Source organism: Nomascus leucogenys, chromosome 7b (genome assembly GCF_006542625.1).
Source record: "Nomascus leucogenys isolate Asia chromosome 7b, Asia_NLE_v1, whole genome shotgun sequence".
In the NCBI taxonomy this organism is placed as follows: Eukaryota; Metazoa; Chordata; class Mammalia; order Primates; family Hylobatidae; genus Nomascus; species Nomascus leucogenys.
Window position 1 is genome coordinate 50,164,721 of NC_044387.1, and position 14,305 is coordinate 50,179,025.

General features: G+C 47.6%; 2 gene segments (V, D, J or C); both read right to left on the reverse strand.

Annotated features, from left to right (window-relative positions):
* Positions 1 to 208: 208 nt before the first annotated feature.
* On the reverse strand, positions 209 to 5,657 carry LOC115835858. The segment is given in 3 exon segments: positions 209 to 367; positions 5,100 to 5,488; positions 5,612 to 5,657. Coding segments are annotated over 3 exon segments (594 nt in total).
* A 5,611-nt stretch (positions 5,658 to 11,268) lies between these two features.
* On the reverse strand, positions 11,269 to 13,103 carry LOC115835859. The segment is given in 3 exon segments: positions 11,269 to 11,333; positions 12,642 to 12,967; positions 13,055 to 13,103. Coding segments are annotated over 3 exon segments (440 nt in total).
* Positions 13,104 to 14,305: the final 1,202 nt, after the last annotated feature.

Consider the following 14,305-nt stretch of genomic DNA (forward strand, 5'->3'; position numbering starts at 1 on the left):
GCAGACACATTACTGGGGAGACAGAAGGTTTTCCTCCCAGCTCCCCACTGGCCCGCAGCACTGCATAATCGTGGATGCTTGTGGCTCAAGATGAGCATAAGAATCAGCCTCGTTCTCTGCCTGGAGCCAAGAGACGCCCAGGGAGGCCATGATCCCCAACCTGGGACCCGAGAACTGGGCTCGGACCTGTGCAGACCGATGACTGCTGTCATAGATGAGGAGTCTGGGGGCACTGCTGGTACCAGGACACAGGCCCACACCCAGCCTTGCTTCTGCTTCCAGTGCGATAGATGGTGGCCGTTTGCCCCACCCACACGAACACTTCACACCACTGAGTCAGCACAGACCGGGCCCAGAACCTTGACACCTGGAATAACACAGGATGAGAGAGGTGGGTCAGTGGAGAGGGCAGCATGCAGGGTCCTCGCTCCATTCACCTACAGCTCTGATCCCTAGCCCTAGTCACCTGTGCAGTGAATGAGAAGGGGGAGAAAGGGAGGAGCTCAGGCCATGGTGGGGACCCACACACAGCTCTGCATCCCGATGATGCTCGGCTGGGCTTGAGCTGCCCCAGTCCCTGCTATTTTCTCCCACAGCCCAGGATGAAGGAAGGTCTCTTCATGCACACCAGCCTCCTCTCCTGGGCTGGCCAAGTCCCACCCTAGGCCCTGACTCTGACCCTTGCCTAGAAAGCTGAGCCTGGGATGGGGTGGACCTGAGTGGAGCTGTTCTGTGGCTCCCTAAGGACCTGTAAGGACACAGCTGCTGGTCCCCGTGAGCAGAGGCAGAGGGCTCCAGCCTAGGCCTAGCAGGTGGTTCCCATCTGGGATCCACAGCACAGGCCTCAGAGTCAGCCCACAGCACCCTCTGCTGTCTGAAGCCCACACAGGCCTGAGTATCTGGCTTTCTTCACTATCCACTTTATCCTCTCCATATAGGATGGAGGTGGGCAGTGTCCATATCACTAAGCATCTGAGTCTCAGGTCTCCACACAGCTCTCATGCCCTGGACTCACCTGCCAAGCTCACTGTGTGGTTTACAAGACAGTCCTGGAACTCAGCCTCCCTGAGGAGCCTCCCCTAGGGACTGCAGAGCAGAAGACCAGCAGGGACAGCGCAGTGCTTGCCTCCAAGACACCAGGAGCTACTCCCTCTTTTCCCTCCCTGGCTGACCAGAGCCTGCTTCCAGATGACTGGGACCTGCCCTCGGGCCCAGCCTCTGCCTCTGTGCCTTCCCCTTCCTCTCAGGCCCTCACTGACAGATTGCAGACAGACAGATAGGTAGGAAGGTAAGTGAAAATATTTGCCCATCTGAGGAATAAATTCTAGAACAATGTAAACACCAAGTACAATTAATTAATTAATTGTTTTGTAGCTCCTGCCCCTCCCCAGCAGCCCTGGTGCCTCCTGGCCCTGGCGCTCTCCCAGATTCAGGCCCTTTATGGCTTTGGGCTGTCCCAAGCATCTCTCTACCAGTCTGGCCTCCAGATTGGGTGTTCTCAGTTCCTCAAGCCCCTCGAGCACTCTGGCCTCCAGTCTGTAAGCTTCAATCTCCTAATAGCAATGGAGTGACTTTGTATTAATCCCATTTTATCTTCCCAACACCTTTACTAAGTGGGTATTTCCATCATTATCTCCACTTTTCAAGTGAGGAAATAAAGAAAGAAAACTTGGGTTGCCCAAGGCCACATGGCCAGTAAATGCCAGGACGTAAACCCGGATGATTGTTTATTTGTTTAGAGACAAAGTGTCACTCTGTCACCCAGGCTGGAGTGCAGTGGCATCATCACAGCTCACTGTAACTTCAAACTCCTGGGTGTAAGTGATCCTTCTGTCTGAGCCTTCCAAAAACTTGGGACTACAGATGTGCACCACCATGTCTGACTTCAAGCCCAAGTCTTCAGATTCAAGATCTAATACTCATTCTGCTTTATATCATGAAACCCATTTCTCTTTCTAGATTTAGGATTAAGCCCCAGGATTATTTCATCTAGGCCTTTCTAGACTTATCTATCAGCCGTCTTCCATTTTGGTATCAGTGCTGGGCTTGCTAAGGGGGCCTAAGTCTTAGATGCCAGAGTCCGGGAACTTCACTTCTATCCAATTCCCTTGAAAGCCCCAAACTCTTTCGGCCTGAGAGCAAGGCTCAGTCTCCTCTCAACTCCTGAGTTAATCCTCTAAGGATTCTTAGCTGAGGAAAAAAACCTCCTCAAAGACTTTTTTGTCCTATTCTTACCCAGGCTGCAATAGAAGAAAAAATGAGTAGATGGTTCAGGAGATCTGGTTCACCATCTAGGCCTCAGTTTCTGCCACCCCTCCTTATTTTAGTAAGACTGTCCTCACTATTCCCTGGTCCCAGACACCTCCAGCACCTCCCCACACCATCCGGGGGGACTGTCTGGCTCTGCTGCCTTGGATATTGCCTGGCCCTTCTCTTGCCCTCTGTGGCCACCTCCTCTTTATTTCTGTAGATAGAAGAAGCCAGGTGGTGGCTGGGAGAGAGGAGAGAGGGGAGCCCTGGGTACATTCCTGATTTCTAACTCTTTCTTCTCCTCACTGGGGCCCTGACAGCTGATGAGCAGCTTGCAAGAAATGGGGTCAGCGCTCTCTAACCCTGTCCTGGGGACATAGAAATAAACGTTTCTAAAGTTTCAGAGGCAGCCCTTACAGAGTTTGGAGACAACGCCTGGGATGGAGGCCCTGGGCTGTGCAAGGTCCTCAAGTAGCCCTGAGCCCTCACCTGGCCATAGCTGCAGTGAGGAGAGTGATGGGAGGAGGGTGAAGTAAGGAGTCCAGGTCTTGGGGAGCACCTCTGCTCTTTCAGGTCCCTAGAGGAGCTCAAATGCCCACAACTGTTCACCCACCCCCTACACAATGGGCAGACATAGGACATTCCTGTAAATCTTGTCTTTTCCACTCAGCTGTGTAAGCCCCACTCTGGGCACAGAAGGTGAACCTGCTCCTGGGGACTGGTGCTGAGAAAGCGACTTCAGGGGAGAAACCTGGACACCGAGAGGCTCTGTAAGCGGCAGCAGCTGGGACTGGGAGCACTGGACAGAGGTCACTGACCATAGTTTTTTTGTCATCCTCTCCAGGAACCCTCAAGAACAGACCCAAGCCCCTGTGCCTCTGCGTCTCCAGGGCCCAGGTCTTTCCAGGTCTTCTATTTGTTACCATTCTGGGCCCTGGGACTCCTCCTCATAAGGCTCCCAAAAGCGGTCTCTTCTTCAGGCTGCACCCTCCTTACCACATCTGACCCCACACCTCTTGCCTCATTCCCCCATAAACCATCCCCTGCTCACTATAAATAGCTTTTTTCCCATCATCCTCAGATTGCAGCCTCCCTAAGAAGGCTTTCTACAGAGGCAGAAAGCCCACGTTGCAGAGAGCTCTGCCTCTTGAGAGGACAAAGGTGCCTGGGCCACCCAAGGCCGAGCGTCTCTCTTCCTTCCCTTCTACACCAGCCATAGGCCAAGACAGAGCCAGAGCTTTCAGAATGCTGATTCCATGTTTCCTTAAGTATCAGACTTCCACTCTCACATATGGGTCTCTGGGTCACACAGGCTGGATTCTCCTTTCTCGTCATCTCCCCAGCAGTCTCAGAGCTCAGTAAATGGCCAGCATACCTGCACCAAAAGGAGATGACACCTATAGGGCCAGGCAGAGGGTACCTGGGTCTCTCGGTCACACGGTCACACAGGCTGGATTCTTCTTTCTTGTCATCCCCACCTCATCCACCCCGTGTGTGGCCTGCTCCTTTTGCTTCTAGAAACAAATTGATTCTGTTTGCACTGGGGAGCCAGTAAGCAAAGGAGTTCTTTTCACTGAAGCCATGCTCTACTTTCAGTAACAAAAGTGACAGCAGAAGCCTTGGCATGAAATGGTGTTGGTCACAGGCAAGGATAAAGGAGGGATGGGGAAGACAGAAAGAGTTGGGGACAAATCTTTCTTTCACTTCTCCATGGATCAGGAGCTTTTGGTGAGATGGAGTCTGGATGCCACCGTGTGACACTTACAATCAGCCTTGTCCTCAGCCTGCAGTCCAGAGCTGGTCAAGGAGGCAATGTGGACAAAGCCAGAACAGGAGAATCAGGCTGGGACCCCTGAAAGTCCATCACTGTTGTCCTGGGTCACAAATATAGGGATACTCCCTGGGAGCCCTCAGTAGCCATTTCCATGGGACCGCCCAATGCTTCTGCTGCTCCCCATGCAGGAAAAGGTGACATCAAGATGTAGGCCTCCTCAAGAGTTTCATGGGGAGAAGTCACTTGAAGCAAATATTGGGCAGTTTCTGTACCCAGATATTGCACTGACTAGACCCTGACTCAGTGAAAGCCCTAGTGGTGCTATCAGAAAATAACACAGTCAGGCCCCAAGAGTTCAGGAAAACCACCCTCAGAAGTTCCCGTGATTCTGAGTGGGATGAGCTGGAGGAAAGTTTCATCCATGGAACCTAACACCAATGGCCCAGGAGCAGCCTCAGCTTTGTCTAAGCCATTATGGAGCCCCTCCGCCACCCATTTATTCTCCCATGTCCTACAGAGTGATTTGCTGGCCTCAGATCCAGTTACCTCCCCACCACATCTGCTCTCCTGACGTTGAAACTGAAATGCAGGTACCCGGGACTGGGCCAGGCCAGCTTTATGTCTGGAATTCCTCCCTGACCTGTGTCCTCTTGAAGCATTTTACATTTTAGTGCTTTGTTCCTGGGACACAGTGAGCCTTGGACAGCCCTGAGCACAGACTACTGGAAATGAAATGGGAGGTCTCTGGTTTGAACCCTGGGAAAGCCAAATCCATGAGGCAGGAGACTGTTTACCTGCTAGAGTGTTCCCAGGCTCTGACTACAATGTGAGCTAGAAAAGGCGCATTTTGCTTCTTTCAGGAGAAAAAGGCCCAGCTCCACAGGCACTGGTTTTAGCACATACGGACAAGCGGCCAACATTGTGATGTCATCTGGTGGTTTGGTTTGGTTTTGTTTTACTCAGACTTCAAAAACTATGAATGGGAAATTGAGAGAAAAGCCTGTTACCACAAGAGAGTACTTCCAAATACACTTTGTAAATAGGCAAGTTATTTTCACAATTTGAAAATTGTCACAGAACAAGAGTGAGAGCAGGGCGAGGTTTTCATCCCAGTTCCCCATCTGTGTGTGTCACTGTGAGAAGCGCTACTGCTGTGCCAAATCATACAATAATAGTCAGCCTCATCCTCAGACTGGAGCCCGGAGATGAGTAAAATCCCTGCATTGGCCGAAGCATCTTTGGATCCAGAGAAGCGGCTGGGGACTCCAGAGCCCTGGTGCTTATCTGAGTCTGATTTGTACCTCAGGAGATACCGGGGAGGACTCCCTGGCTTCTGCTGGTACCAGAATATGTGGTAGCCACCAACAATGATGCCACCGCTAAAGGTGCAGGTGAGTCTGGCTGATGCTCCAGGAGATGCGGACAGGGAGCTTGGCTGAGTCAGGACAGGCTGCGAGAGGGAACCTAGAAACACAGGCATTTATGAGTGATAAGGCAGAATGGAGGGTAAAGTTTTTCAGGGATCTATGCCAGAAGACTCAGAATCAGGCTGTGTGGCTGACCCTGGTCTCTGAGGCCTTTTCCTACCTGTGCAGTGAGAGAGGAGCAGGAAGAGGAGAGGAGTCCAGGCCATGATGGACACAGCCTCTTACCCGCAGTGGGACTGGGCTGCCCCAGGCCTCCTTTTCTTCCCACCCTCTGCAGAGGAGGGGCTGCTCATGCAAATGTGTTTCCAGGCAGGGACTGCCCAGCCCCTCCTTGAGACCTGGGGATGCAGCTCAGCTCTCTCTGCAGACTGAGCGGGAGGAAGGTTTGCTTTTCTTCTTGCAAGGCCCTGGGAGGAAGCACCTGTTGAGACCATACACAGGTCCCTGCTCAGGGAACTCTGCCAGGCCAGAGGGGACACAGCTGCCGAGTCCCCATCAGTGAGCACAGGGCCCAGCCCCAAGGCCTGGATTTCTTTGAGTGAATGGTCCTTACTGAACAGCTGTGTAGCAACCACAGGGCAGCCCCACAACATCCGACGCTGGTCCCAGGACACACACTTTCCCATGGCTCAGAGACTTCAAAACCCAGCTGGTCTCTGCCGCTCTCCAGTCACTGTCACTGTCTGGATTCACATATCCTTGATCTGATTCCTAGACACTTCTATTATGCTATGAATTACTACTGTGATTTCTCACTCCCAGTAGTAGTCTTGGTCTGTGGGATGTGCAGACATGTACATATATAACTTTTACAGGTGTCAGCACCACCACAGTGTTCTAGAAAAATCTAATTGCCATTAGGGTGGGCATTATGGAAAAGGGATCAGCTAAGGAGCTGGGTTGAAGGGCAGCTTGGGGCTGTTCAAAAGGACGGTGAATAATGAGACTTTTCCAGGAAAAATAAAAAAATTCTTGACATGTTAAAGGCAGTAATTTAGCAAGAGTTATATATGCAATGGTTTCGTATGTTTTATAGGGATATGACTCAATTCAGTAATATAGGATAATTACTAGATTTGGTAGACTTACCTTTATCAGTGAACAATGATGTATTTCTCTATTTAATGAAGTTAGCCATTATCTCCCTAAGTAAAACGTGTCATTGTCTGCACAGTTGTGTCATATTTTTTGGTCAAGAATTTGTCCTAGATGTTATACTATTTCTTTGTAATGTGATATTGCCACATGTATTTTTTGATTGGATGTTTTCAGTTTATTAGAAATATCAGTATGTATTTTGCCCTCAAAGTTCTCTTGCAAGTGAGTTGAATGTCTGAGGAGACAAAGGCAGAGACCATCACTTCTCAAAGTACCACGTCTACTCTTGTGCTAACTGTGCAAATGGCCCCTGAATTTCTAGACTCACAAGGTGCTTTAGTGAGTAATCCAGAATCAGGACCACTCACTTCCCTCAGGCACTCTCTCCTCAGGGCATTTGGAGAGATCTGTCTCATTCAGATGAGGCAGGGAAGGCACTCCCTGGCTTAAACCCCTTCAGTAACTCCTCATTTTTATAAAACCTGAGCCCTGAGGCCTCCACAGCATGCCCTTCACACTGTGGCCCCTGCACACCCCCACAGCCCAACTCACAGCCTCTCCTCTTAATTTGAGGGCTCCAGACTCACTCACCTCTGTCCTGGGAAACCCTGAGCTCCTGTCTTTTCCATGACCTCCACACCAGCTTCTCCTCTGCCTGTTGGGAGAAGACGGTCTTCTACTTGAAATCAAAGTGTAAGCTTGCATTTTGTCCACATTGTACACCTGTTAAAAGCAGAACACAACCATCTCGTCATAAACAAGGATACTTTCAACACTGGTTATCATGGAAACTTTTGAGTCACACAAACATACTGATAATTTTCTAATGAATTGTTTGTTCCCTCAGCCAACTTTGACCATCATCAATGTGGTTCATGTTGTTTAACTTTTCAACACCTTTTACCCATCAACTTAGCCCCTGGCTAGGTGATTTTTACAATAGACCAATGAAGAGGTATCATACCATTGGTATATAAATTAACCAATATATGCATTTGAAGTGTTCCCTAACTTTTGCGCATTAAAGCAACAGATTTCAAGGATTCTCACACTAATTGACTTTTTTGATCATCCATGTCTAAAGTTAATTTATTGTAATAATTGGGAAATTGAAGTAAGTACAATGAATGCAAGGATTTGCAGATGCAGGACTCACAGCATTTCCTATTGGATTAGAATATAGTCCAGATGGGCACTTACATTTCTAATTATTTATTGTCTTTACCCAGTCCTCCTAGTGCAGAAATATCTCTTCTGTGGACACAGAGCTCACAAACCCATCATTCTTCCTTCAAGAATTTCCTCAACAAAGTCTATTATGGGACTTCTGGTGGATGAGTTTAATGTTTGAATTGCATTGATCATATGGCTGATTTAAAGCTCTGTAATGAATATTGTGTTGAAGGATATCTAATGTAAAGTTTCTTAGTTGTATAAATATTACCAGAAATTTTCCCAATTCACCCATATTCTGCAGTTTATTTGCTCCCAAGGGACTTCTGTCCCAAGAATTTGCTTTATGATCTACTCGCTTCCTGTGGTTTCTTTAAGCAGGACTGGGAAAGCCCATCACATCCTCTCCACTTTCTCCACATGAACCCATGGGATCCAGCATATATGGATCCATGGGAATCAGACCATAAATGAGTGAACAGAGGCTGCGACTGGCAGCTGCAGAGACCAGCTGGGCTCTCAAGTCTCTGGGCCATGGGGAGGTATGTGTGATATATATGTATTTTTATATCCATATCCTTCTCCTGCTAACCAAATCCAAAGGCAAAAGTTCTTACTTAATATCTTCTATTGAATGAACTTGGAATCTCAAACACAAAATATCCAGAATTTTAAAAAAAATTATTATCTTGACCTCAGATCTGTATCTCTTTTTGGAATTCCAATGTAGGTGAACTCCCATATTTAACAAACATGTATTGAGCCTGTCCTTAGTGCCAGGCAGTGTTTTCGGCTCTGTAGGTACAGCAATGACAAGACAACAGCAACAACTACAGTGAAGAATCTCATGGAGGTTGGATCTCAGCAGGGGAAACACAGTGAACAGAGTCACTAACAGTAAAGAAACCTCTTCATGTGGCTGATCCCACCCTGACCAATTAGTCACCCTGGGGATTTGAAGCCCATTGCTGACAGCTGAGAGACATGCATTTCTATAATTCTGAAGAATGGATTCACGTGCTCAGAACTTGATGGTGTTATTTGACTATGTGTGTTATAAATAATCCTGTGTAAACAGAATGTGGTCATTCTTCTTGGCCTCATTAATGGCTGAGATCTTACTGTAGGTCAGAGGTAAAACAGAATATTCCCATCCTCCAGAGGAATTCCTCAGGGTAACTAGACAACTGAGTGTGAGGAGATAGCTTTGCCACCAGATAACCTCCTTACGGCTCTCTTTGTGACAGAGGAAGAGCAGCAGAGACACCACAGCCCTGGAAGCCTGCCCTGGGCAGGTGGCAAGGAAGAAGGAAGGTAAAAAGAAGGGTGAATAAGGATGCCTGGGTGGGGGCTGGACCTCCTTTCCTTGCCCAGACACAGAATCCTGCCTTTCCACTGCTCTCCAGCTTTTTAATTGACCTTTACCCCCACCTATCACTGAGGAGGCTACAAGCGCCCTGCCCCATAATGACACCTTGGGAGCCGTTTTCCTGTGCTGGGCCTCAGTCCTCAGTCTCCTGCACCTGCACATACCACACATCAGTGCGCTCCCAAATCAGCTACTTCAGCACTGACACCTCCCCTCTCATGGTTTCTGACAGAGCTCCGGGAGGTTTGATCTTGAGCTTTAACAGCAGCCCCTTGAATGTGTAGGGCATCATCCCATGAGCTCTACAATGCTCTGCCCTGACCCTTGGGGCTTTTGCTCAATAGAAAGTAACCAGAGAGTTGATCTGATGGCATGTGAAGTAAGCGCTGAGCTAAATGCAGCACACCAACATGGCACATATATACACATGTAACCAACCTGCATGTTGTGCATATGTACCCTAGAACGTAAAGTATAATAAAATAATTCAGAATAATATAAATAAAAACAGCATATATATATATATACACATATATATAAAACAAAGTAACCAGGTCTCTTTTCAGGTGTGAAAAGTGATGGTTCACATTAATCTTATTGAATAGGAGGGAAGGGCAGCAATGAGTCCTGAGTCCTGTGAGCTTTCCAGAGAGAAGGAGTGTGACACACTCGATCACGGCTGCAGGCTGTTGTCACGTTTCCATCACAAGGACACGCTCAGAGCCTCAACCATTGGCCTCCTTCCTCTAGTCCTTCTCTCCATGGTGTGAGTCACACACAGTCTTCCCAGCTCAGCTGCCACATTACTTGCCAGAAACCTCGTCTCTCATGTGTACAAAGCCACCATGTCCTAACTGGACCATCTGCCTTCACTCTGTCCCCTCCTTTTTCATCTTCCTTAGAGAAGCTGGACTTTGCCTCCTGAATCTCAAAGCAGAGAAGCAGAGTCTCTGTCTTCCTTGCTTACAACCTCCTAATGGCTTCTTGTTGCTCACTGTCTTCTGGGCCATGTCAACCCTTGTATACTTCACAATATGCCTTATTCTCATTTACTTGTTGGTGCTCACTCTTCTGTGAAGCATTGTCCCTGCAAAGACAGGAACCCTGTCTGTCTTGTAAACTCTGTATCCTGAGCACTCTCCTGAGACTGGCACATAGTAGGTGTTAGTAGACAATAAGGATGAACAGACCTTTGGGTTAGTGCACCTGCCTGAGGCAGACCCAGCTGGATTCTGTCCCTGCTCCCCCTGACTCATCTTGAGTCTGTCCCCAGGGCAGCCTGTTCCTGGAATCAGAGACTTTCTGATTTTTTTTTTTTTTTTTTGAGGCAGTCTGACAATGCTGTTGCTAAGGGCTTCCTCTGAGAGCTGGCTGTGAGAGAACAAAGCTGTATTCTCTAGATCACTGTCCCCGAACTGAGTCTTGGGCTCTGGTTAGGGGTATCACCAAGAAACATCCACACAAATGGTAAACAGACCAGCTGTCCTGGTTCTGGGGGGTGCTGTTGGAAGGTCATGCTCCTCGAAGACCTGGTGTGTTCCCATCTCACTTTTCCAGACTGCAGCACTGTTTGGACCTCCAGGGGGCTGTCTGAAGCCAACAGGAGTGATCAGCCTTGTCCTCAGCCCAAAGCCCAGAGATGCTTAGGAAGGCCTCTTTGAAAGATTGATAGCCTGAGTGTCCATCCTGGATCCCTGCGGGCAGATATTTACTTCTATGAGTCAGCAATTTGGAGGCACTTCCTGTTCATTGTTGGTACCAGTACACAATTCCAAGAACCTTATTGCTGCTGATTCCAGTGCAGGAGATGGTGGCTGGTTTAGCCACAGGCAGATGGCTCAGTCTACCAAATGAGCCCTGATTGCCCAGGGCACTGAGAGTCAGGAGACAGACACAGGCTGAGGGAGGCAGCTCAGTGAGCCAGGGGAGCAAGGCAGAGCCCTGGTCCTGCCAGTGCCAGTCCCTGCCTCCTTGTCTCCAGCCACGTGTGCCGCGACTGAGGAGGGTGAGGAGGAGGGGGTGCAGGCCATGGTAGAGATGTCTCTAGAGCTCTGCTTCCTGAGCCACATGGATTAGGGGGAACAGCCCCTCTTCCCTGGCCTCTCTTAGAGGAGGGGACTTAATGCGAATCTATCCTGACCCCTGGCTGTGCCCCTCACATAAGATGCTGAGTCTGGTTATTCTTTGTGAGGAGCGGGTGGTTGGAAGTTGGGAGAGTGTGGCCCATCACTGTCCAGGAAACCTGGAAGGATACAGCTGCTGGGCCCAATGAACAGTAAAGGGAAACAAGGAGACAAATGTCTGGTTTGCAAGCTGAGATCAGCCATGAACTCACTTCCTAGGCTGCCAGAAATCCATGGGTCTCTCTTCCTATTTGATTCCTCACTAGATCAGCATGTAAGGGAGGGTGCTGGAGCTTGGGAATAATCAGTTAGCCTATTTGTGTGGTTCACTGGATTCACTGGAAATGCAGAAAACCCCAGGAATCAGGAGAAGGTGCTGGTTGAGGTTAAAAAATAGAGAGATAAATGTAAAAGAATTAGCCAACTTTGAGCTTCTTCAGAACTAAGGATATCAGAGAGTTTGAGAAGTACTCTTCTAATACATGCCTGAAGACACTGTATGTAGTTTGGAGTATAAATTGTTCCTCATACCTGAATCTATTATGCTCCAACTAATATGAGCAGGAAATTTTTGTTTCTCTATTTTGTGCATTGGGAAGTCAGGAATAATGTAATCAAGGCTTTCCATTGAAAAGCGCAGAAATTTTCTCTGACCTCACAAAATCCACAGAAATGACGAGGAGTGTTATAATAATAACGTTATATAACATCATTGACTAGCAAACAATTGGAATTACCTAAAAGCTAGAATGCTTCACTGGTACTCGGTTCAAAATACAATGATCAACTATTAAAATTTTTATCCTTTTAAATAAATGGAACACTACTTATATTAACTTTAAGTGACAAGAGCATAAAGGTGGATCAAACCGGAGGAATGAGCACAAGGTTTAATCACCATTGTAGAAATATTAAAAACAGAAATTTAAAAATGCATCCAAATGAAGAAAAGTACTTACTCTGATTGCTTGGGATAAGGTAGCTTAGCAGAGAACTTGGTGACTTTTAATACTTTTTGATTTTATGTAATAGGCATGTATTGCTTTGAAAGTAACTCAATAAAATAAACTTTAATAACACACAAATGGAGAGTTTATTCTCTTCGCTCTTAGCTCAGAAAGTCCATTGTCTGAAGAAGCTTCTTTCTGGAGGAAATGCATTTAGACTCAGCCTTTAGGTCTGATCCTGCTGTTTCTGTTTTTTTTTTTTTAATATAAAACAAATAACTTTTGCTTTGTCTGATTCAATTACTGCAAATCACTCTCACATTTCCTCCATTTCAGGGCACAAGGAGGGACAGGAATCAATTCAGACCCTTTCCTTCCCCTTTCTATGGCTGGTCCACATGTAGGCTGCCTTGAGGGCTGGCGTGTCTGATCACACAATCTCCACATCATGAGGACCAAGGGAGGTTTGTGTCTTGGTACCTCTTATGAGTCTGTCACTGTGCTGAGCACCGCTATAGTAGAGCGAGCAGTAATACTCAGCCTCGTCCTCAGGCTGCGCACCTGACAGTGTCAGGGCAGCTTTGCCCCCAAGTAGGGAGCCTGAGAACCGGGCAGGGGTCCAGGAGTGTTTGTTGCTCGTATCATAAATCAGTGCCCTGGGGGCTTGTCCAGGTTTCTGTGGAACCAGTTTGGATAGTGACCACTGGTGAGTGCTCCAGTGCTGGAAGCAGAGGTGAGAGTGACTTTCCCTCCTGGGGACACAGTCAGTGAGGGCTCCTGAGTCACCACAGTCTGCGAATTGGACCCTGAAACAAAAAACAGACACAGGTTAGAAATTAGAAGGGGAGACACAAGGATCCCTGCAAAGGCTGGTATTTGAAATCTCTCTTAACCTGGGCAGCAAGTGAGCAGGAACTGGAGGAGGAGCAGGGTCCAGGTCATGATGCTGATACTGGAAGGGACCCCTGGCGCCAGAGCTGGGGCTGGATTCTGATGGCTCTTTATCTCCTATTGAGCTCTCCGAATGGAGGGGGTGTGTCGTGTGCTGCTTTACGCAAATCCTTACTGCCTTTATCACCACCTGGGTCCACAGCCCTGAGAGCAGCTACACTGTGAGGGGCCAGCCCAGGGAGGCTGTGTGCTGTGGATTTGCCCTGTGGGAGGAAGCAGCTGCTCTAACATTTACATGAGTCAGTGAGCAACTGTGCAGGGTTCTGTAAGTTTGAACCTCTTGGGCTTCTACAATCCAAGAGACCCAGACCGCCCCCTGGTGGCTTTCCTGGACTGAGAATGTGTTGTTTTTCACTTGTTTCACAAATAACTATTGATTTATCTTTGGACATTGCCACAATATTTCCCAGGCCAATTCATACTCATTACTTGTCTATTCTTTGCTCATTCCTATTTGTACTACTTTCTCTTGCTGTTGCTGAAATCCTGCCCCTGACTATAATTCGATTTTAGTGTTACATGATGTTCATTTTTATTTGAATGATTTGAATGGCTAAATTGTTTTAATGACCTACTGACTTTATGTAACTATTTCTGTTGAGCCTTATATTGGATAAACAGCTGGTTTAAGTGAGAATTTTTAAAATAATTTACTTTAGACAATTTTTTTTTAATGACAAAGGTTGAAGGTTGAAGTTTTATTGTCAATTCCAATCGAGTAGAAACTCAAGTGAGCCATGAGGATGATCAACAGGGTCTGCATGACGATCCCACTCTCACCCACCCCACCACTCAAAATCCTCTGGACACCAAGCCTGGGTGAGCTTTGCTGGCTGGCAATGCTTCCTACATAGAATCACACATTGCTGCCAGCAGAATGCAGCATTGTCTATTACTCCACTGGGAGAGGACAACTGGATGCTTGTGCTTGGAATTCTCCTAAACTCTGCTCATGTGCCTCTTCCCTTGAATTATTTTAATGTGTATTATTCCACTGTAGAAAAATTATATTAATGAACGTCACAGTTTTCAGTAAGTTATGTGAGTCCTTCCAGGGAATCATAAGAAGTAAAGGGCTGTTGGGGAGCCCTGAGCTTACAATTAGCTTCAGAATTGAGAGTGCTCTTGGGAAGCCTTGGACCTCCCAGGTTCCAATCTCACATTATTCTTTTTTTAACTTCAAAACAAGTTTT